Genomic DNA, 25,726 nt, shown 5'->3' with positions numbered 1-25,726 from the left:
ATCACAAGAAGCAGAAAAAAATCTAACACAGGAGCAAAAGCACATTAGCAAAAGCTGTAACAACCAGAGGTAACGCCACCATACAATCACATTACTTTCTGGGAACACAGCTGGTTACCACAGGTAACGAAAATTTGACATAAACAATACTTCAAGGACTTAACCTGCCTCTTAGAAAAATATGGATCTACTTTCTTTTAGGACATCAGTATGTACAGAGTGCTTTTCCTGGAGCTCTTGAGAGGTAGGACTACACAGTAATTTACAGATCGAAGCACTGTAATCCCAAGACCTTTAAATTCTACAGCGGCCCTAGAATTCAAATTATGGAGGTTTACCATAAGTGTCTCAAATTAGTGGTACAACCACCATCAATAGCAGTTATGTCAACATGTTACTCTCTTTGGTGTCAGAAGTGATGCTTCAAAGAGCTATAACTCTCATCTCTTCAAGAGCTGCTGATTCAGATGCGAGATCAATCAGTGTAAGAAGTAATTGAAAGAAGAGAACTCATTGAGCAGACTGCTTAGATAAGGGGTGCAAGTTTAGAGCTAAGGTTTTTACTACTACTAAACCATGTGAAGGCTGTACAACAAGGATGTACATAAACAATCAAGCCATGCAGGAGAGAAAAGACAGACATACGAATGGAATCAAAATGTTATACTTCAATTCCATTAATATATTTATAAACCGGTCTGACTCCTGTAATCCCAGGTGTACTGGGTCTGGCTGGGATGGAGGTAGTTTTCTTCACAGCAGCCTGTACGGTGCTGAGTTTTAGATTTGTGACTAAACCAGTGTTGATAACACACCGATGTTTTAGCAATTGCTGAGCAGTGCTTGCACAGCACCAAGGCCTTCTCTGTTTCTCATGCTGCTCCACCACCCCCATTGGGAGGGGAAACATCTGGGACAGCTGACCCCAACTGACCAAAGGGACATTCCATACCATAGAGCATCATCCTCAGCAATAAAACTGGGGGTAGTCTTCCCAAGGTTGCTGTTGCTTAGAGACAGGCTGGGCATTGGTCTGCTGGTGGGAGGTGGTCAGTGATTGATTGCCTTTGCATCACTTGGTGGTGGGGTTTGTGGTTTTTTTCCTTTTTCTTCATTTTTCCCCCTTCACTTATTAAACTGTCTTTATCTTGGCTCATGAGTTTTTAACTCACTACTGCTCTTCAAATTCTCTTTCCCATCCCACCGTGGCAGGTGGAATGAGTGAGCAGCTGGAGGGAGCTTAATTGCTGGCCTGGGTCAACCCACCACACCAAGCAACCAAGAATTAACTGCCCAAAGTAGTTCTGAATGGTCTTCTGTCAAACAAAGAAAAGTTCCCTTAGCTATTACTTAGTTTATTATTCAACTCACTGCTAAGTCCCATCTGGCTTCCACTGTGAATGGGATTCAAAGGAAGAAGACATGGTCTACAAAGATTAAGATCCTCTCCCATTCCATAGGCTAGCAGGTCCATCAGCTCCTCCTGGGTCTCCTCCTCACATGTCATTCAAGAAACATCCTTGTGAAGACTGTTCACTTCGTACTGTAATTCACAACAGATCTTACAGCACTCTAAACATGCTACATGCTGGAAGTATAACTAAACATCTGGATTTCCAATCTTTGCAGAGGTGATCATGGGATTACTAAAAGAATAATTTAACACATGCACATAATGGAAGAGTCAGGTTTTTATTCAAAAAGTAATTTAAAAACTTGCTTGTATTTCTTGTGATAAAAGGAGTTTTGATTACCATTAAAGGCAGTTCTTGGTATATATTTCCATCGTAAAGAAAGGTTTTGGGTTTTTTTTATTGACAGCCTATAAAATACATGCTGTCCTTTGAATGTCTAAAATACTCAAGTCCATAATATGCTACTTAAAGGAAGTAGGGAATAAATGGAAGAAAATAGCCACAGATCTCATTTTCAGCCTGCAACCTACCCTGAAAGAAAATTAGGACAGGCTAACAGTTGTTTTTTCTCAAAGGAGACGGCCATTTCTTAATTTTTCTAAGACATTATCTGTTTACTAAGAATTTATGTACTAGTCATACTCCTTTTATTATGTCAGCGCTATGGTAAGGTTTATAGATTTACATCTGATGGTATTAACTAGTTGACAGCCCTCATCTCTATTTCTGTCCTCAGAAAACTAGTGTGGGCACATTTCAACTCCTACCTGCTGTTTAACTGATAGAGAAGCTAGAGCTGGCTAGAATCCTAACTGTTCAGAAAATGTGCTACCTTTCCAATTATGTACAGAACAACAGAACCATAAGCAAATACTATACTAACATATCAGAGTAGGCCAGATAAAGTTTTTCCTTTTATTTTTTTTTATTTAATACTTTGGTAGATAGACAGAATGTATCATATGGCATTTTTCTGTTATCCACAGAATGGGAATCTAACAATGCACAAAATGTGACTTTAAAATAAATTCAACCTGCATTGGTATCAACAACAGACCAGTCCAATGAAAATCAGTGAGAGCTACAAAAGCTGCACTAACAGTAGTGACCAGTGCAAAAGAAACTAAGGTAATTTTAATGTTTTAAGTCCCCTATTTAAGGTTTGAAAGGGGAACTAAACTCTGTATTATTTGCAAAATTTCTTAAATGGCATGATGCTATAAAGACCTATCTATTAAGCTGATAGCAGAATGTATGAAACATGTCAGCTAATTTAAATAAAGATTGTACCACAGGCAGCGATACTGAACAAGCAAGGAACAGCAAAAATGCTATAGCTGCCTTACTAGCTCTAGTTTTTAATTCCCGAGCTTAACTGTTTAGGTCTCCACCTCTTTCACATTACAACAATCACCAAAGAGACTCTACATTCTGTAGACTTTGGAAAGCTGTGAATCTTGTCGATAAATAACATCTAAAAAGAACCCACTCATACATTTGAAAAAGAGATTAGAGTTGTTTTAGCACTGAAACTAACTCCTGTGTAGCAGTGTGAACATGACCAAATTCCAAGGAAAACAACCTTATACCCAAAATTGAACTGCTGTACATGCTACACATGTATCTCAAGCAAAATAACACTATCTCTGATGATTTGTTGCCATCTAGCAAGTAATAAAGCAAGAAGGAGAAGGGAAATTTTGGCAAAGGTATATGAAAATAAGCCTTTATGCTTACACAAAAAGAACAAATTCTTAAATGCCATACAGAGATAGGGAGTTTTAGGACATCAAAAATCCACATGGAAACTGGAAGATACTAAGTTTATCTAAGGTTAATGGATTCTGATATTTTAGGAAGACTATCATTCCAAGCATACTGTTGGTGAAAATGATTCAGAGAGAAGTCATGAGAATTATACCAAGTCCAGGACGCAGTCTTGCAGAAACAGATTTAGGAAACGATTAAAAAGAAAGGAGATATGTGGCTTGATTAGGGTCCATAATTATTTACATGTTGGAAGAATTCTAACCATAAAAGGCTCTTCAACTTAGCAGATACAGGTACAATAATGCCCAGTAGCTATGAAGTTAGATAAGGTCAGATAAGTAATAAGACATATGTTTAAAAAGTCAGGTGGTTAAGCACAGGAACAATTTTCCATCGCTTGCAGTCATTAAGTGAAAATACCTTTCTAAAAGGACATTCTTGCTCAAACCCAAGTATGGGCTTAATGCCAGAATGACTGGTGACATTACCATGGTCTGTGATTAAAACTGATAACCATATCGGTTTATCCTAGACTATAGAAAACCTATGGATATCTTAGCACTGACTATATCATTTTCTGTAATGGTGAACTCTGCAAGCATAGAATTGGCTCTTGAGGCACTTCATGTTTCTGTTCAAGATGGTCAAGACAGAAAGCAGGTGTAGGCAAACAGTACAATTTGGAAATCCTCCAAACCTTACCTGCCCTATTAAATGTTGGAGTAAGCTATGTAACAAGAAGAAATTGGCATCAAGATTTCAGATAGCTGTAACCCTTACCAGCAGATAACACGCATCCTTTATGATGCAAACTTTAAGGGAAAAACTCTTTAAGTCTAAAATGACAGAAAGATTTGCTTATACAAGGAAGCTGCTGAAAAGTAAATTGAAGTGAAAATTTATCTCATAAAAACTATTTCATAGTAACAGTGTCTCTGGGGCACAAACAGCAGGTTCTGGCAGGGCAACAGGGAACTGCACTTACCCCAGAAGGCAACAGAGATTTGACCTACTCTTCACTCTGTCTTCACACTAAGAAGAAAAGTTGAACAATGACAAACAGCTACAGCTATAATGCAGTCTAGAGGCGCATACGCTTAGCTCTTCTACACAGCAAAAGCCAGGAGCTTCATCTGTCTGTGCTGCTTAGATGGTCTGTTGATGGGAATTGGGGGGAAAAAACCAGCATCTGGTTTGAGGAAGTGAGCACGGGAAGCTGAAGAAGAAACTAGGCAGAGCCAATGTCCAGAACAAAGGCAGGGAAATAAAGCAGTGGTGAAATTTGGATGGCAGAATCCCCTAGAGCAGTGGGCAAGGGAAGCGAGGAAGGAGGGGAGCATTCACTGCAGAGCTGGCTGTGTGGTACAGCAGAGAGAACTCACACTGGTGTTGGACCAGGATGAAGCGTTTCAGAAATAATAGAGAGTCTCCAGGTTATTTCTGTTCAGCCTTCAGGATGAGTTTTGCAATATGCACACACAAAGTATCCCTGTAGTAGGTTCCATGACTTTAAAAATCCACAGCAAACTCTACTGTGAAATGTAAAAAAACACATAAAATTTTGAAATCATGAGCAGAGGAATGTCTTGAAATACAAGCTTAGTAACCCTGAAAAATCAATCTGTTGCTATGATAAAGAACTTGTTACTACTCCTCTGCATATACGAATTCAAAAAGTACTTATCAGCAACATGCAGGTAGTGAGGGAGATGGGCTCTGAAGCCTGCTCTGCAGCCCTGGTCCCTATACCTGACTAGAACGTGCTGTGGGCTCCTTTAAGCTTGTGTACATGGGTTTCCTTTCCGTGGGAGCTGACACCGCACTGGACCTCCTCCCAAATCAGAATGGAGGCATGACCAAAGCACATACACAGACTGCCAAGCTGGGAAATAAGCTTGGATCTCCCAGTACATGCAGAGGCATGGTGGTCATCTTGAGTTTAATAACTCACTCCAGAAGGAAGATAAGCCAATGTAAAAATCTGAACTGGCTGATGCAACACTCAGTTCTTCCTCAAAGAGTTTAAAGGATGATCCCAACAGAAGCTTCTATTTAAAAGAAAACAAGAAAACAACCATATACTTCTTAAAATTTGAAAAAATTAAACCACTGGTTCTGGCAGCAATCCAAGTCAGCATCTTTGTAATCTGCTGAAGACTTTATTGGAACCCTTCCCATTGATTAAGTGGAACAGATGCTTGATTTTTTTGTTGTAGATCTATCTGGTCAGTGTTGCTCACATCTGTAGTATATGCTTTCATTCATACCTACGTCTCTTGCCACGTAACATCCTGTAACCCTCCCCATCCATCTCTCCCATTCACCTACTGTCCTTTTTATCTCTCATTCTGCCCTGGGGAAAGTCAGAGGTGACAGTGGGCTACTAGTGTAAGTCTGCTCAACTTAAGTTACTCATGGTGCCCCAGAACTGCCAGCACTCCACTTCTTCCCACTCCTCTTCTCCTGCCCAGCTCTTTTCTGCCTCGGGGCTGCACCTGCATTCAGCTCCCTTGAGCCAGAGGAATCTGTGTGTATAATGATCCCACCACCTTCTACACACTCCCAAATCTTGGGCTAGACCCATCCAAATCTTGTGGAAACAAGCTCTTTTACAAACCTGTTACAGGCATGGTCTAGTTTGTCTGCATAAAGTCAATCGTTTTAAACAAAGAAACATCCACTGCAGTCCAAGTCACAGGGCAAGGTTTGTGAACTTGAAAGAGGCATATAAACCAAACTGGCATGATTGATTTGTATTGTTCTGTTTGAGAGAAATATAAATATTGAAGAAAGCAAAAATGACAGAAATAATTTGTAAAATCAACCATTCTTAGCACTTTCTTAAGACATTTCATAATACATTCTTAACACTGCAAAATAACCTGTAATTGGTAATACCTAAGTTAAATGTTATTTCTTTTTCATCTTTTTTTTACCATTATCATGAAAACATACTCCTGAGTATTGGCATGGGTGTTGGAGTTTGTAGCTAGTGGAACAGCTGCTGTATTTTTATCTAAGCAAGTATCAATGTGTCAGTGGGATTCACCCTTTCAGAAAGTAGAGAGGTTGTACGAGATATTCTGATTCAAGTTCACCTTACAGTTTGGCTTTGACCCACCAAAGCCTATATTCAGACCAGAATTTCCCAAGATCTGCAGGACTCAGGACTAAAGGTCGGAAAAGGTTAATCTGTGCCATTAATGTTTATGCTGCATAGTAGTTTGCTGTTAACATTAAAAGGGATTCATATTTTTCATTTTTTTCTTTCCAAGCCTCATTCTGTTTTGAGATAACTCTTACTTTCAGCAAAAAGAAAAGAAAACAAAACAAAACAAAAAAACAGAGAAAGGACTTCTCTGCAGCATTGCCTCGATAGGGATGTGACAGATTATACTTTTCACTATGTGGGACAGCCTTAGATACTTGTTATTTGAGCTCATTGATTTACTGGTATTGGCACAGACACGGAGAATTCATAGGAGGTCAAATGCACAGGAGGTGAGCGCTGTATATCTGCCCCTAGAAACCTGCCCTGCAACATGACTAACTTTGAGTGTCAAGGGCTTGTCATGCAAATAAAACACAGCTCATTCTTCAGAAGCTCTCTGCATACGAAGGATAGTTTCTCGCCATCATCACCTTCAAATATTCCCAAGCCCAGACCTATGAAACATCCTTCACAGATGCCAAAAGCCATGGCTGCATCATTAGAAGCAGATGCTGTGCAGAGGTCAAGAGCAGCTTAGGTAAAATCTTACTCTTTGTGTGAACTTTAATTCAATCAAAGCACCTTCTAAGCTGTGTAAAATACCATGACTACTCCTGTTAAATCCAGTATATTGCATTTCAATAGGAAAACTAGAAATTACAAAAGAAACCATTTTCATATTCTAAAGAGGGGCATCAGATAGTATATAGATATTTGAGAAACAACCTTCTCGCCTGTTAAACACTGTTAACTAAATACTATATGCTGACATCGAATATATTGAGGGAAAAGCCAGTATTAACAGTTGCCAAACATTTGTAAAAAATTACATAAATATTTACCTTTTGTGGAAGAGTTAAAAGTCTCTTGCTCTTCAATGAATTAAATGCACGGAATGATGGAAACAGAAAAAGAAATCAGCAAATTTAAAGTTAGATAAAGAAATGTGTTACATGTGACAATGGCATGTACAGTAGGCAGTACTCCAGCATATGTAAAAGTAATGTAGAAAATTAAAATGATAAACCATGATAAATAATAAAGCCTATGACTTTTTCTTTAAAATTAACAGGAATAATGAAGTTACTGAGAACCAGATTGTGGAGTCTTTAAGTATTCCGCTCGAGCAGTATTGTCATACCCAAATTTATGATTAACATTAAAATCTTAAAATTGCTTTAAGTATCACTCTCACTCCTGAACCACGTAATCCTCATTTAGATTCTGAAGCCTTTTCTGCAATAATGAGTGTTACAAATTTATTTTCTATTAACTGAAATCTATAATACTCAATAACCACTGGACTACTGAAAATTGGTCTTTAAGGAAAACATAAAAGATTATGAGGCTTGAATTCATTTGCAAGAGTTAGCAATGCTGAGAAAAAATACTCTCCAGCGTGAGTAAAGATTCCACAAGCTGCCTCAAAATATGCAGAGCCACCTAAAAATTTCAAAATAAAACCAGAAATATGAAGACAAAACAAACAGTGCTAAAAGACTAACACCTAAAATTGAAATGACTTATTCTTTTTTCTTCTGCCACTCAAGTTTTATACTGATGGATCTGAAAAAAGGTTTTAACTGAAAGGGTTTGATCTTTTACCATTACTCAAGCCACACTGTCACTGCAATGCCATTTAAATGATCAAGTACATATACACAGGATGGTTTTCACTAGCTATTCATTTTTTTAGGATCATAAGTTGGTTAAATATAAAAAGATATTTGCAATTATAAAAAGATATTTGCAATTCAAAGGTATTATTTGACAACATACTGATTTTCTGTACAAAATTCTGATTCTTACTTGTTAAAAGGAAACACTGGACATCAAAACACTTCATTCCTCTATGATGTGACTACCATTAAAGACTTGTACATAGATGAGACATGTGAACTTTAGACAAGTAACCCCCATTCAGTACCAGTAGAGTCTTCAACGTAGCTTTCCCTCATGAAACACTAGCACACACGCACACATGTACTTCACCCTGCATACAAGCCACGTACAAAACTTATGCAGCTTTTTCTAACATGAGCTAAGATACAGCAATACTTAATGCTGGTCACACTTTTGCTTTTCTAAAGGTCACTGCACAAGGCCTATTGCCATAAACAGATGCCACTGGAAACACATAGAACCACACTAGCTCAGTTATGTTTACAGATGCTCTTTACATGTAAACAGACTGCTGATTATCACAAACCTTACTCTCATTATAGAGCTTCTGAAATATGAAAACACATTGTCGAAGCTATGAAAAAGAAATCATGCTGTGAAGCGCCAAATAGAAGCAGATACAGGGAGAAAGACCTGGTTTGCATGAATTGGCTCTTAAAAATATTTTTTAGACTACAAACAATCATTGCACATTTATCTTGCTGGTTTATAAATTTCAATAGTACATAACATGTTTTTTCTTATTTATTTGCTAGATTTCCTAATATTATCTACCACAGTCAAAAAGGAGCGTAGAAAAATGCTACAAATCTTCAGCTTGTATTCATTTCCTTGATCAACACAATGATTAACCATTATACAAAAGTGTAGAGACCCACCCTCAAATCCTATTCAAGGAAGAATTCCTGCGATGTTTGATAGTTGCAATGACAGAAGATGGACTGAATAAAGATCACAGAAATATGCTTTATACAGAAGTATTATTTAAAAACCGTGCAACTACACAACAAAGTTGTTCTAGAAACAGCTGAAATGCAAAGTCAACGCAGAATCCCTGCCCCTCTTAATGATGTGCGCTGTTCCACTCAAACATGATGCAAATTAAAAAAACCACTGATGCAAATCTCTTACAGCTCGGCGCAGCATGACATATTGAGAACACACCATTGTCCTTATCATGCCTTAGAATTTCACTGCTTTAGTCACTGAGCCAAAATATCTTCATATTATTAGGTTCTTTTATAAAATTATCAGTTAAAACAAAGAAATAAAAAACGCTTCTTAAGTAGCATACATTAGGGTAATGACTACTAAAGTGAGACTTTTTGAAAACACAGAGACACATCTACACCAGCCTAGCTTTCAATATTCAAGCATCTCAAGACCTTTAGATGCAATAACATCCCACTGTGTCTTGCACTCTAGGAAATACTGCTGACGGGGTTTCAAAGGAAAGAAATACAACCATGTCTTCCTTGAATATCACTGGGATTAAAATAAAAATCACATTGCCTAAAAATTACAGAAGCCTACAATCTTAACTGTAACCACTTTAAAAAGTCTGCATGTACTGGCATTGCTAAAAATATTATTTAGTTAGAACTGTTGCAAGTGAAAACAACTACCCACCCCACACTGCAAAACTAGGCAAAGCTGCTATCCCCTTTAGAACATAATCACCAAGAAGCCTTTTCTTTTTTTTTTTACTACTGTGCATAATTATGCTTTTTTGAGATTTTAGTCCTTAAATTGGACTTTTTCCTCTACATTTAAGATTTTTTTCTCTCTTCCTGATCAGTAGTACCAAACCCATTTCTGTAATGGAATAGGAACCACTACTTTGGTCATCTCTGTAAGAATTACTTCTATGAGGTTATTTTTAAATAGTGTCTACTAATAAGGACCTTTTAAAACTACCTTATTTTCTCACAAGTTGACTTTTTATGATTCTCTAACTGCCGACAAGAGTAGTGTCTAAGACAACATCATCTGGTAGAGAGAAGGAAGCAACCGTTTTTTCAGTTCTAAACTTGACAATGACAAAATGGAATGTCCGAGATGCAATGTCAGTCCTAGAACAAGCCTTATTAGCATGGATATGATCATTTACAATTGAGAGCTAAAGATTAAAGATTTAGAGTTAAAATATCACTCTGTTTCTCGAGATGAAAACCACTACCAGTCTCTTGCTCCTTCATTAACTCTCATTTGTTTCATAATGAGAGCTTTAGAGAGTAATAAAATTACTTTACTGGATTCTTCTATGCCTTCTGAATATGCAAAAAGCAAATAAAAAACCCCTTCTTGATATACAGACATTCAATTTTTTACAGCAACCACTGTGATTTGTAAAACAGACACAGATTCATATGTATATATTTAGATGTGCATTCAACCCTCCTGACACAACAGAATTCCTGTAAAGTGTACAGAAATACTTTACTATAAAAATGATACCTTATGGTTTATCATACAGGATTTCCTTGAAACACAGGATGTCAATACTGACCACCAAAAAGTAGCTCGCTTTATAAAGGAAGAAAAGGCATTTTGAAATGCTCCCTATAACATTTGTATATTGCACTAGATTTTGACATCGTCTATATCCATGGTGACTGTGAATTTAAATCATTAAGGACACAATTCAGTTCCAAGTACAGCTAATGGAAATCTTTTACAGACCTCACCACACTTTGGATTCAACCCTACATTAGGGTCAGATCACTTCTAGTCAATCCATTTGACCCCGATGCTCATTTGACAGGGATTAAGGAGGTGAAACTGATATTAAAATTTGATACTGTAAATCAGAGCAAATGCTATGGTCTTATAGCCTCACTGAATTTAATTTCCTACAGTAGTATAAAGCTTATACATATTATCATATTTATTTCAGAAAATATTGACAAAACCATTTAAAAATATTTTATAAAATCTATTCAATTTAGTACTTCTCTGCAAATACATTCTCAGCTTAAACAAAGTATTAAACATGGGTAAAATCAGAAAACGTCCCCTTCAAAGGGACAAGCCAGTCACTTAGACAAAACCAAAGTACTGTGTAGAGAGGGAAATCACTTTAGCCTTCGATTCCATGTGCTGTGATGCAGCTATATTGACACAGATGGTATGATATATAACAACAAAGTAAATGATGTGTCGCATCCTACTTGTACATTTTATACATAAGACGCAAGCATATCAACAAGTGTAAATAAAAGTTCAGTGAAACAGCATTACTTTACAGGTATTTACAGTATCAACAGCTTTCTAAACCTAGAGTAGCTTTAGCCTTCTGCTCAACTTTCATTTTTTCTTTTCACTTCTGTATACAACCCATCTCTACTCATTTTCATAGTAAGTTCTACATTCATTTCCAATGTCTTTAACAAAATATAAATTAGCATTTTATTCTCAACACACCAGTTATCAAGAACAGCAGAAAGATGACAGATGAACATCCAAAGGAAAGCCAACTTAAAATTAAATTAAAGGCTGATTCATCATTACATATTGGACCGAGTTCTGAAATTGCAGAAGAAACATGAAAGAAATTTGAAATTCATTACTTGTTACGTTTCCCTAAGAGGCTCCCAACTTACTAATATGCAGAAATAGAAGATGTAAATGTAGTTTGTAACTAGTTTATAATCCAGACAGTCCTAGATTCACTACAAAATGAGAGGACTCGAATGTAAAGTTTAAAATTAATAAACCCCACTTGTATTAGTATATTAATAATTCAAAATAAACACATGTATAAAACAAGAATGCATTTTTCTATGTGTTAATTGAAGGTGTAGTATGCCATCACAGCTCAAAGCCATAAAATTAATGTAAGCTGAATGCATGTTAATGCAAACCATCATACAAAAAAAATCCCATGATAATCTGTCATGATAAGAAGGTCATGGTCAGCAATACTACCTATTCAAGAAAGCAGTCTGCCAACAGTTCTATAAACCGCTACAATATTTCACCATCAGAAGCATTTCTATAATTTCCACGTAGAAGAAAACCTTGTGTTATATGACAATCTCAGTTGTTGCTTGTAGTCAATGAGAAAACAGGCTTTTTAAACACAGACGAAAACCTGAATGTGCAAATATTATCCATTGTGCCATTTCATTTTATCATAATAGCTCATACTCTGTGTGCAGTATGTTGCTAGAAAAGGAAACAGCAATATTCATACTTATTTGATATTAGCATGTAAAAAACATCTTCCACAACCATTACGTCTATGTTGTCTTTTTCAGAAAAGAGCAGCACTCCTCTGCCTGATCAGTTTATTCTTAAGAAAGAAAGAGCTGATGACCTGTGCTTTCACATTTCCCATGGTGACTATTTTCATTCTTTACTCACTGAACTGTGAACTCCAGAAGAAAAACAGATTTGTGATGCTTATTACTAATTTATGTTAATAATACATAACAATTAATATAAACCACAAAATAAGAAATGAGTAAGTCTGGCAAAATGTTGTCAGAATCTTTGCCCCTGATTTCTTTAGCTGAATACAAACTAGATATGTGTTGGAAACTACCACGACTCTACTAGAAATTTAAAAGCAGACAAACATAGAAGGGTACTAGAAAATTAGGGGAATTAAACCATGCGTAATAATGCACTGGTCAAACTCTACAGGATTTCCCAGACTACAAATATGCTTTCATTCTCTTCTTTTATTCTGCTTTATAAGTAGAATTATAGCATTGAACATGTAGTTATGAAAGTAGACTTAAGTAAAGAAAGGTAAGAAATCAAAGAGTTTGAGCTATCATAAGCTCATTATTTGATACCTTGCTCTATACTGCCACTTCTTACTGGAACTTGCGGTAGCTGTCTTCCCCTGCGACTGCTGAAGGATGTGTCTGCAGGAGGAGACTGTGTGGGACTTCCTTGTTGATGTACTCTGCAAATGAAATTAAGATAAAAGTAAAATAATGCAAATGAAGAGAATTTTTATATTCTGAATTTTAAACACATATTAAGTTGCATATACTGAAGATGGGTTTGAAGAAGTTTGCATTTGGTGTATGCCATATGCACATACTCAGGTCTAGATACCCAGTTAACTTATAAGGCGTAACATTTAATTTCTCTAACTACCTTCAACTAAGGAGAAATATTTTCCTTTGTTTTGTTGTTGTTTTTTTTTAATAAAGTACTAGTCAAAAACCACTGAATGAAAAATAGTTTTCTAAAACCCATTTATGATTATGACTCGCAATTTATATATGTTCTCCTGCACTGGTATAAGGGCAAAACAAAACGTCACCTCTATATTTTATTAACTCTTGTATTCCCCTTGTGCTGATGCAATAATCGCACAAGGCCACAGAGAACTGGACAGCAAGTATCTGTTCCCATGGCATAACATGTTGTTTTACCCTGAACTCAGAGAAGGAAAAAGAACTTTAACCTTTGTACTGGGGGGGGGGTTGCATGTGTGGGTGCGCACGAAGAATGAACAAGATTTTTAATAATCGTACCTAAGTAAATATCCTAAACCCCTTTGGCTGAATTCTAGCTAGCACTATTTCAGAGCACCTTGGCTACTTCATTTCTTATACATAGTTACAGCATCTGAGTGCAACACATCAAACACCTTTGGAATGCTGGTAAGTTTGCATTTAAAATAAGTATGGCCACCTGTAATAATTAGGGAAAAAGTTTAAGAAAGTAAAACAAAGATGAGAAGGAGCAGACCACTGAGGGGGAGAGCTTACTATTAAATGCCCTTGCCAGTTACAGTAATATCACACTCACTACAGTGGATAAGCACTGTTTATCTACTACCCTAAGGCTGCAAGTAGATAATTTGTGATTTTGAGTAACACATTTGTGGAAGTCCAAAATACTGTTGGCTTTCACACTGAGTAGATCAACTGACTTTCTCTTAGCCTGTAAGCTCAGAGTTAGCTGTGTGAATAGCACATGATTTCCTGCACAATGTTTAGAGAAATACTTTGGTAATTTTCATATGGATACAGAACAAAACACAACAATGGAAGGACGAAACACAGCCAATTTTTTACTCTTACATTCGCTTAAGTATTTAAGTTCAACAGCAAGAAGTACCATCTGGATGGTGAAGATAGGTGGCGTAAAGGATATGGGAGAAGTGCAAATACCATGAAGAGAGGATAATCTACAGTGCCAGAATGAGTGAACGCGCCATGTATGCTCAGGAAAGTACAACACCACACTGACACCCGGGAGGCAGGACATGAAAGCTGCGCTGTACACGTAATAGCAACCTTGTCAGAAGTGGAGAAGGTGGCGCCGAACCTCCGGGCGCTAGGTGATGTACAGAGCATAAGGGTCTGATACTAGAGTGCTCACTCGACCTTGAGCGAGCGTGATGTTTTCCCCTAATGACTGGCTGTTCAGTCGTTCGTGGGGTTGGAAGTCCCCTTCTAGAAAGACATGGTAGCAGACCCCTAAAACATCAGGGCCAAAAAGAAACTGTTCAGTTGTTAGCTCCAGGCATACCTTCCCATGCCCCCCTCCATCAAAGAACATTGCAAATCCTGGCTGCAGGACCAGGGTTGACATTTCAGATCGAAGTTATTAATTCTGAATGCAAATCCATTTTCAAAATGACAAACTGCAGAACACTCACCACTGCAGATACACGTGACCCTACTTGTGGAACTGTTGAACTGCACTGCATATAGCGGACAGACAGTTGGCCAAAAAAATCTAGCTGCATCTTAAACACAGCAAACACAAGCTAACAAAACATATGACGTCAGTACTAGCACAGGGTAGGCTATGAATTCCTACTTTTACCACAAAGCATTTCTAAACCATAGCTTTTATCCTTATTCAAAATATTAACTGGATTTCAATTAGTGTCCTAAAAAAGGACAATATGTAAGCACATATGTAACTCCCTTGGTTTCCCTAGGAGTTTGAAATAAGGAATCTAATTATCTTTCTGCTGTAAGCCCTAAAACAGAAATACAGTTCTGAAGGAACTCTAATGAAAATATAATGAAAATATGCAGTAAAATGATTAATTGTGTTAGTATAACAAAGAATAATTATTAGTAGTTTAATAATTACATACACTGCAAGTATAAGATAACCTGAAACACTTCAAGTTTGGAGACTTACAAAGTGTTCTAACTGTGCCTTTTTACTCTTCCTTGGTTTCCCAACAGTGCAGCATTTTGGAAATGGTACTACTGTATCTGCTGTTATTTCAGAAATTTCAGTTTCCTGTGACATCATTTCATTGTGGGGTTTTGGGTTGGTTGGTTTGGTTTTTTGTTTTTGTTTTTTCATTTCTGCAGACTTATGAAGTCTCCCTTCAGACACCCAGCACAACTTTCTCACAAGATACAGTCAAGTAACAAAGGGACTGTCTAGTTTATATGACTATCATACACTGAAAAGTCAACCTAAAAAAAAATAAAAATAAATATATGAGATAACATGTGGATGCCTACCAAGGATAACAAGCAGGTTTGGTTTCAAAGCCATTTCATCAGTAACAGTTTATGTGCAAGTCCAGTCACAATACAACAAAACCAGGATTCTGCTGCCCTTGCCTTATTCTCTCTCAAACCCTAATGCTTCTTTAGCTTAACTCCTGGTTTGCTGTGGTGATAACCGTAACATTCCTGCAGAGACTGATTCCCCTGATTCTATAAGATGCTTACGATAACAAAGATGAGCTGAGTTCTGAAAACACCTGTTTCTCCATGCTGACTGTAAAAGTAAACCATGCCAACTATTGCATGCAACCAGCTTTTAAGCATATTTTATCAGATAACATCCATAAGGTAAATACGGATCCCACCCTGTGCCAGAAAGTGCTTGCCTGCTTTTACTATGAATGAATGCTCCAATCTAACAAAGTCATCATGTTCTCAGTTCTGATTTTTCTCATTTTAGAGGCTAAATGTCCTGGAATTTATCTGAAAGCCTAGCAAAGCACTAGGAGAGTCTGTCCTGCCATTACAGAACACTTTATCTGAGACTCGGAAACTTAACTCCTGCTCTTTCAGTAATACCCTTTTTATAGACCTCTCCCCTTCCACGAGAGAAAGATAGAAGATCTGCTTAACTAAAATGAAGACACATGAGGCTTAAGACTTGCATTAGCTGGGCTATTACACTGAGACAAATATGCTACTTGGGGTGCAAATGAAAATAGAGCTAAAAGGGAAGTGGAGAAAAACTAGAATGGTGTTAAGGACTTGCTGGCCTAGAAGAAAGATCGATCGGTTGCTGAAAGGAAGACGTTTGCAAATGGCTGATCAGAATGAGACAAAAGGGAACAAGCACGGGAGACAAAAGCTAGTGTACAACTGAGGAAACGAGACAGAAGTGAGATAAGTAGTATGGAGAGGAGAGGAATTTGGGAGAGAAATGATACCTGGTGAGCAATAGACTGCAACGAGCACATACATATGTATCATCTCCTGGTTCCTCAAAGAGGAAAGTAACACTGCAAGCAGCAAACCTGTTAATTCAATTGGCAATGGTCTACATGGGAATCCTACAGGTTCCAGCTCTGCCTGCACACAAGAAAACTCAAAGTCCTTTCTCTTCAGACTGATGCCTCAGTGGCACATACTAAATACAACATGCTGCCACTTATGGAACTATAAAGAAAAACTAAGAATGAGAGAGCATCACCAATCCAGCACGCGCCTGGCACGGGGTCCTATGTAAAATACAGCAAGTACAGTTGAAGACTGCATGTATCATAACACATATGACAGGTAACCTCAGATCTGGCATTTCTGGGGTGATCAGTTAGGGCTGAAAGAAAACATTTTAGGATTGGGATGAACCAAGTTTTACCACAGTTTTTCTCATTCATACAAGCACAGAAAATGTAGTCAGTTTTACTCCTTCAGAAGAGTTTACTGAATCCCATCTTGAAGGCTTATCACAGCGAATTAAGAGAATTCTTAGGCTCTGTAAACTATCCTGAGAAGGTTTGCTTTTTCCCTTTTATGTACATTTCCTGAGCCATCACAATACATGGAGACTCAATCTTACATAGCATGTTGAAAGGCTCTACAGAGAAGCTGATAGCATGTTGGTATCTTATTCCAGTAATCTGCTTAGCTAATATTAGACAAGATCTGCAAATTGCAAAATAAAGATCAAACCTGAAATGAATATTTGAGGAAGAAAGAGTCTTGAGTTATATTTGCCATTTGACAAGAAAATTAATTGCCTGTCCTATTATCAAAGCTTTCTGGCACTAGTGCAACATTATATGATGAAATACTGAACTACAGCACTCGGACTTATTTAGGCATTTGTGTCTAGCATCTAGTCGTAATGAATCACTTTATGGAAACAGAAGCCTACACCATGTGCCATGGAGATGTAAAAATAAGCAGCGCAATTCATGTTTCCCTATGCTCTTGTTGCACTGGGTTCATCGTTGAACAGTTATCAAGAACTGTGAGCCCCTTGGACCTCAGACCCAGTGGCTTCCCTTACTCTTCGTAAGTTAGAAAAAAAGGGGGTAAAAATGGCTTTAGTGATCTCAATGGCAAAACTGTCCCTCGTTTAAACACAGCAAGGTTTTCAGCCATTATTCAGGTAATTTCTCTAGTCTAAAGTGAAAAAGCAACTGGGCTGTTGTGACAACAGAATCATCAAAATTAAGAAAAATGTAACCATTGCTTTTGGATCAGGAATGATAATCTGGGGCTTGAAGCAGTAAAATAAAATAAAAGCTCTGAAGTTTTTCTACACAATGTACATTTTCATGAAAAAAAAAATTGTCTGTGTTGTTCACAGAAGTTTTTCAACCCTCACAATGTAAACAGATGTACATTCCTCCTCTGCTAATCAAGATAACATAAATCTGTTTCTGACAAAGGCAGGATCTCACCCCTCCTCACTGCTCTTATTTCAGCCAATATACAGGGTTTAATACTTAACTAGATGTACTGCTGACTAAATATATTTTTGTTTTTCACTTCTTAATAATTTGAATACATAACCCTATACTACTGTAGCATCAAAGCTAAAAGTTACAATGATAATATAAGTACAGGAAAATTCAATGAATTCAAAGGTTAAAGACCCAGTGTTTATATTGACTTTATATAATGATAGATTATAAAATTTTCTATACACATTTAAATGCATAACTTAACATTTTTATATTATAAATTGAAAGTAATTTGATCAGAGACATCTTGAATTATTAATCTGTGAATATATTTTTTTCATCCTCAAATTTATTGTACAACAGACGAGATTTTTTGGAATAAGATCAGTGGTAAAGTGCAGAAAAGGTTTAGTCCCATACTAATGAAATATACTACACACTGCCAAATGTCATCTTACAGAGATCAAGATAGTGGCGATGGATCTCAGGTTTTGATTTATGAAATGGGTGGACTGCTAGTCTTTACCATTGAGTTTATCTGCCATGATGGGGAATGCCAGCAAAATTCCATATGTATGCAACACAGCAAGCAGTGCTAATAATATAGATACAAAGTAAATAATACTGTAAATTATGACAACAGCTTTTGGTACTGTCACAGTTGTTCTACTTCAAAAGTCCTATTAGAGGTATATTAAAAAAACTGGAATCATATGGATTATAAGAGACGTTTACTCATCAATCAGCAATCCTACCTTTCTGTTTCAGTTGCGGAGCCTTTCCTAGTTTGTTTTTGGCTGCTATATCTTTCCACTTTCCTGGACTGCCTGTGAAATGACATGTCAGAAAAGAAATAAACAAAGAAGAAAAAGAATACAGAAATATGAAGATTATTTATTAATGTATTATAAAGGTAATAACAGAAATGGTTGACAGATGAAAAAGTGACAACTATTGTCATGAAAAGGCTGGTGAACTCGAGGTTTAAGACACATTCCACTGATTAGGTTTGACTGGGGCTGATGGTGTGAAAGTTAGGAGGTACCAAAACAGGGGAGTTAACATTGATCCTGACTGAACCTGTAGCTAGCTCCCACTTCACAGTCTGTATTTGATTAGAAACAACACCTCCTCATAGGCCTTTTAGTCATCTCTTAACAGCATGAAAAAGCAAATGCAGAGTAGACAGCAGGAAAAAAATGTTGCAGAAAGCACCAGAAAATACTAATCAAATATAAACTTTAAAAATTGCTTTAAAATCTAAAATCCAAAAGCAAAACAAATACTGTATCATATCAGATTTAAATAATGCTGTCACTATATTAATAAAAACTTGGCTTTTCAAAAATCTCATTGTATTAAAACTTGTTAAGGTTTTTTAGAAACAGTTTAAAACAATTCTATTTTTTTCCTAGTCAATATAAAGAAATCAGAAGCTTATTTCATTTCTTCACTCCTTTCCCTCATAAATCTTTTATAGAATTCATCTGACATTTGGATAGTGAGGCACTAGTTACCTCTGACAACCTAAGCATTTACTTTGATAGTAAATAAAAACAATGAACAGTAATATGAGTCAATAAATGTAAGAAGGAAGGTAAAGCATGTTTCACCATTATGACCCAGGACTATAAACATACTATGAAAATCTCTGCAAGTCTTGTGTGTTCCAAAATTTTCTTTACTATCCACAGTAACGTGAGCATTTACACAACAGGATTTATGATTTTAAACCTTTGATAATCATGAATATATATCAGTTTTTCAGAATAAAAAGTGCATACGGTATTTCAGGAGTGGTCTAAAACAGGAAGCGATGATTATTCATTGTTAGATCAGAAATGTTGACAAACCCTAACCTGCATCTTATGCTGGTGCAAGAAACATATATAGCAATAATCAATGTCATATATTAAGCTATAAAAGAATTACTGTGGGCAAAACAAATAGATAAAAATAATATTTAAAATATATATTTTCTTTTTAAACCTTTGTGGTTATAAAGAGTAATCCAGTGTCTGAACCGGAAGATACCTAAACAGCTGTAACACCAAATTATACCCAAAGAACATAATCACAGTGCATTTTCATGATTTGTACCCACTGTAATATTTGATGAGCATTATATTGTGATGCGGTATGCTTCACAACAAAGAAAATACTGCAGCAAAATACAAAATGCTTTTTGCATGAGCAGAGGTCATAACCTGATGCTTTCCAGGTTTTAAAAGAAAATACTTTCCTACCAAAAAATAGTATCTCGGATTAAAAATTAAAAACCCTTTTGTCCTCAAACTATTTTCTCCAGATATTTTTTTTTTTTATATTCTCATTACTTTTTAATTTTTTTTTACCAGGCCAAATACAAGGTGGATACACAGGGAAACATATTTAATGCTGCAGCTTTACTTAAAAGCTAAGGTTAGCAAAGTATTTAAAATTATGGTTAGATCCACTGAATGCACCATTATCACTCAAATGATGTCAGCCTTTTCATCTTCTGTTTGTCTGGGTATGGGGCTTATTTTTCTCTTACTCCTTATGTCACTTGCCTAGACTGTGACATTATGTGCAATGGAGAAAAAAAGCACATAGTGACTACTCCTTGTAGGATGGAAAAGCTGAGAGTAGGACATCCTTTGTCGTGAAAAGTGACAAAGTAATATATAGCACTGGTGAGCTGAATATGCTTATTTCTCTGCTCTCTGGCTGTCCTTGTGAGCAGCACACATTAGATATATGTTTAAAAATCACAATTTCCTTCCTGTTTCCTTCCTCTTGCTAAGAGGATGCTGTATACAATTCCATACAGCTCAACAGCCTACTACAGCACTTGCAGTCCTGACTCAGCTTGAGCACCGTGTGGGCATTGGCAGGTATGTATTTACAGGCAGGGGTGCTTTCATGCCCATATACAAGGTACGAAGAGTGCACTGGGGATAAGAACACTCAAGTCATACTCAAATTTACCTCTTAAATGTACTTTAGAGGGGATTAAATAGTATCTATGAACAATACATACATATACGTACTTATACATAAGAAGAGAAAAAAACTTCATATACAGAGGATATGAAGAATATACTATAACCAAGACCTCATTCATTTGGAACTATAATTTGAGTAAATAAGGATACCTCTGTGCTGCTCCAGGTTTAGCACTTAGGTGGTCTACACTGTCCTGTTTTGGAATGCAAGACTCCAGCGTCCTTGTTCTTCACAAAATTTGGAAACATGGATATGAATTTGGACAGAATGAGCAGAAACAGAGAGATGGTCACATGCAGTGAAGGTGGAGACATGCAGTCAAATATATAAACCCAAAGCATTAAGGTGCTATCTGATGAGAAAGGCTATATTTCTCATTTCCCCTTCCATTGATTTAATCCATACACTTTAAGGAAATGTTAAAATTTTTAGACGTAATATCAACAATCTAAGATGCAATAAAGTATGAAAGAATGAATGAAAGCCACAACAATATTGTTAAAAACCTTTATACTCTACATGCTGAATTGCAGCACTGTGGCTTAATAGTTGCCATTATTCTTCTTGACAATTAATCTACAGTATTTTCATTAGATTAATATATAAACCTATAGAGAATATCTTCCCTTAGTAATTTGAAATATGCGTATTTTGTCATATCGTGAAATTCTCCTGAAAAGGCAGCTAAATTTCATAATTTCATATATTCTGATGAAAACTTCATATTCTGTTGCCAGCCAGTCTGCTACAGTAATAATTAACAACAATTCAATAGCAAATTAGAATAACTGACTCAGCTTTCTTTTAAAAATTCAAATAAAGTTCAGACTATTTCTTAATTTCTGTATTATTTTCATTTTTGCTGAAGCTGTTTAAGAACCTCAGAATTTGTTCACAGCTTTCAATTTGGCATAAATATTATTAGCTTGTCGGTTTATTATTAATTTTTTATGGTACATACGTTAAAATTTTTTTTTTCTTTATAAGGTATATCAATGTCAGATTTTTTTTCAAATATCAAATTTGGCTTTTAATGAGAAAACTCAGCAAAATTTGCAGTCCACTAATAATACAGGGTATGTAATAAATTTGCATCTATGCCTCCATTAGGGTGAGGAAATGGTGACATTTCTCTTGAAGGTCAAAAATCTACCAAGTGTCACACCAAATCACCAATCAATAAGGCCTTGTTACTTATACAGACAAGCCCTATATATTATTTTATATAGAGACAAGCTATTCACAGTTCATGTTCCAATGAACCATGTGGCTCAAAATATTTATCACTGTTGAGTGTAAACAAAATCTACACAAAGAACTAGAATTACATTCATATCAAAATTAAAAATTACTATTCTTAAAGTGACAAAATACCACTTCTGTAAAATTCAGTGTCAAACATTTAAAATGGTTTATTACTGGCTTGTACAAGAGACCTCAGTGGTTTGCAGTGAGTCTGTTCATTTACGTAGCCTTAAAGCCATCAAAAACGTCATGTTCAATACTTCCTGATTTTTCCTGAATATTTCGGAAAGGCTGGATCTACGTGGTATGCGAGCTGGGAGGTCACAACTACTCTGAAGGCTTGGTAGCTCCTCGCACTCATTCCTAGCACTTCAATTCATGTCTTGCAAAACCGCGTCCCTGATCAAGTCACATCGTTGCTGGAAAGACGGGAAAGGATCATCCAGGCCATGTCAGTCTGCCGCTGGCAGTGCACTACAGCTGGCTTCTGGATGACTCGTGGACAAGCATTCTTACAGATGCATGCATGACCACCAAAAGTTACTTCTCTTAACTGAAAGTACATGAGAATTAATTTTTTAAAAGGCTTATTTTATCTGGTCTTGGTTATATGCTGAACCTATATGCAGACTTCTCAAAAAGAACAGTCTGAATAAAATTCCTACCTACCATTAACTGCTTTCATTCTCCTTGTTTTTATCATCACTTAAAATTTCACAATTTTGCAGTTCTCCAGTTACCAGAAAATCTTTCACTTTAGACAGACTTTCTAATTCTAATTTCTAATACAAAACCCAAAAAACCTCCCAGCAATGAAGCTATCAAATTCAAACCAAAAACTATTCTTTAAACCATCTTAAAGAAATACATGATACTAACCAAACACTTGTTAATTCTTAACACTGAAATAACATATAACCCATGTCTTCATCTTGTCAAGGTACATCTAGGAGTCACTTTTTCTGATATGGCAAGTGAACAAATTCCAGAATAACAGCAATCTTGCCAAGACCTTTACTAAAATTTATGTCATGAATCATTATTGATAAATACAATGTTGCAAAAACTGGATTCAAACGATCAAAATTAGAAATAATGCATAAGTCATACGTTTAAGAAATGTATTCAGAAATAGATCTTCTTGATTGCACCCTATATGCAAATTTGGCCAATTTGTAAGATAAATCTGGAAGGTACTCAAATGAAGAGTAAGATGACATCTGTTGAAGTCAATTAATCTGTGAAAATACGATTTGAAAGCAGTGATAAACAGTTAGTCAGCTACCCCTGCTGATCCACCAGACCCTCATTCCCTGACACCCACTGCATCAGTTGCCAAATTGATACAAGCACGTCTTAAAAACCCATAAATTATTGAACTGAGTGGTGTTGGCCAACTGCTAAAGCTATGGGAAATAATCAGAATGAATGTAAACTTAAAGAGTATAAAACAAAGGTAAACCACCTTTGATTCCCTCACTGATACTCTCTCTACAGACAAGGTGCGCTATTATTTTGTATTGGGCATGCAATGCAAAGGAAGAGCCTGGAACTGAGAGGCTGCAGCCAGTCATCAGGATTGAAGTTAGCCTAACCTCCACGTTCATCGCTGACTGCATCACTGGGATTTGGTGACCAGATTACCTGCAAGACTTCCAAGCACAAGAAGGTACTCATTTCACTAAGAAAATTAGACTGCTGTTTCTCTGACTCAAAATCTTTCCCATAACAGATTCTGTATCGTACAGATGCTTTACTGTAATATGTTTGCTAACAAGTATTAGATGATTTCAGTCTTACTCCACAAAACTTCAGCTGACATCAAAAGGCTTACAATTCTGCATTAAGAATGGCAGTACTTAGATGAAAACCTCATTTCACCGATATGTGATATGATTATGATTTAATTCTAATCACTTCAATGACAGCAAGATTTTATCCACTCTGATCCACTGAAGTCAAAGACAGTCTTTCCATCGACTTGAAAAATGGGAAGCAAAATTACTTAAAAATGCCTAAAAGATACAAAGGACATTTGTAAACTATTAATAGCTGTCCCATCAAAGGGATGTGTTGGCAAAATTTCTAGAAATGCAGTATCTGTAAGGGGGGACAATTTTGAAATAATGTTTCACAAATTTAATTTTGTAATTTATAATGCTGTCTCACTCAAATAGAAAAAGAAATGCTATCCAAACACAATTACACTCTTCCCACCTTGTATTAGTGGAATACATCCAGTATCAAGTAAACAAGACAAATTACAGTACAAATATAAGTACTGTGGATAGACTTTAGCAGAAGGTAAGTGCTAGCATTATAGTAACTGAGTTTTATCCATATAGCAGTCTTGCAGTTTTAAGTGCAACTTTGTAAGAGTTTACACATGTATGGATTATTTACATGAACCATCTGTATCCTGTCATTTACTGTAAAATAAAAAAAAAAAAGAAGGGAAAACTTTGAATTTGCATGTCAATAAGAATTATAATGTCTGCTTAAAAAAACCCAGATCTATCTGGAAAAAAAATACCAAAAAAAAAATTACTACCGCCAAGGCAACGGAATACCAAAACTGATTTGAGCAGAAAGTTCATGACAAGAAAAAAACCAAAGGTGCTTCTATTAATCACAGGTGGTATTCAGCATAAAAAAGAATAATAATAAAAATTTCAAGCACTGGTGTTTTTAACCAAAACCTACCTTGTTAGGAAAACATGCTCCATGGAGACCATCCTGATTTGGACAGAATTTACAAACAGTGCCAATTTTTACATACATCAACTAGCAAGTGTTATCAAGGCTTCCAACATACCAATTTGTGGGGTTTTTTCCCTCTTAGAAACAGTTTGTTAAAAAAAAGGAGAAAAACCCAATAAAATAAAAATAAGCACCTAGACAAGAATAGGCTGTACAACAAATACTTATCATATTATAAAGCACCACAGTGAAAACACCACCAATGTTTACAGAAGCAAGTAAAAACAGACTAAAGAACATTAACACAGATGAAGTTCTGTTGTATTAGACATCTTATTTCATGGGTTGTGACCATTCAGGCAAAAAGAAGACTTGACATTAATTCCTAGGTGCTTTATAACAGTTAAACAAAATGCAGAGATGGTATCTAAGCTGCTGTTTTATTTTGGGCTTCTGGAGGTTGTAAGTCTCTCTCTACTTATATGCATACTTTAAAATTTCAGTATACTCCTCCGAGAGTGCAAGATGCAGTAAGCCACTTTCCACTGGGAGGAGTTGACTAGTACCTGTCATCCTCCGGAGATGCATGCTGGATATGAATCCTGGGACTAGTAGGTCGTCTCCTCTCTAGGGAGGGGGACCATCTACCCCTGTTTGCCCGTTCAATAAAACAGGAAAAAAACAGGATATTTAGTTTGTGATAAAATTAAATATATGGGATTTGGGACTGGAAAAATACCCCAAAAAGTCATGAAAGTGTGTCATTTAATTATTTTTTCTAGCAGTTTTCTATTCCCCAAGTATACTATTCTAATGGCTGTTAACTGCAGAAACATT

At 36.3% G+C, this 25,726-nt stretch overlaps 1 protein-coding gene across 4 annotated transcripts in view; it reads right to left on the bottom strand.

Moving 5' to 3' along the window:
* RIMS1 (regulating synaptic membrane exocytosis 1) overlaps positions 1–25,726 on the bottom strand; it is a 329,877-nt gene that overhangs the window by 81,079 nt on the left and 223,072 nt on the right. For 3 of the 4 annotated variants that reach the window (XM_075046444.1, XM_075046446.1, XM_075046445.1), the window contains 6 exons: positions 25,456–25,539; positions 21,094–21,171; positions 18,712–18,783; positions 14,343–14,525; positions 12,882–12,994; positions 7,239–7,268 (listed from right to left, as the gene is read on the bottom strand). In XM_075046444.1, the coding sequence (XP_074902545.1) occupies positions 7,239–7,268; positions 12,882–12,994; positions 14,343–14,525; positions 18,712–18,783; positions 21,094–21,171; positions 25,456–25,539 (560 nt within the window). The remainder of the gene's footprint in view (positions 1–7,238; positions 7,269–12,881; positions 12,995–14,342; positions 14,526–18,711; positions 18,784–21,093; positions 21,172–25,455; positions 25,540–25,726) is intronic. The other variant, XM_075046447.1, reaches the window with a different exon arrangement.

The sequence above is a fragment of the Buteo buteo genome, chromosome 15 (assembly GCF_964188355.1).
Source record: "Buteo buteo chromosome 15, bButBut1.hap1.1, whole genome shotgun sequence".
NCBI lineage: Eukaryota > Metazoa > Chordata > Aves > Accipitriformes > Accipitridae > Buteo > Buteo buteo.
This window is presented reverse-complemented; position numbering and strand designations above follow the sequence as displayed.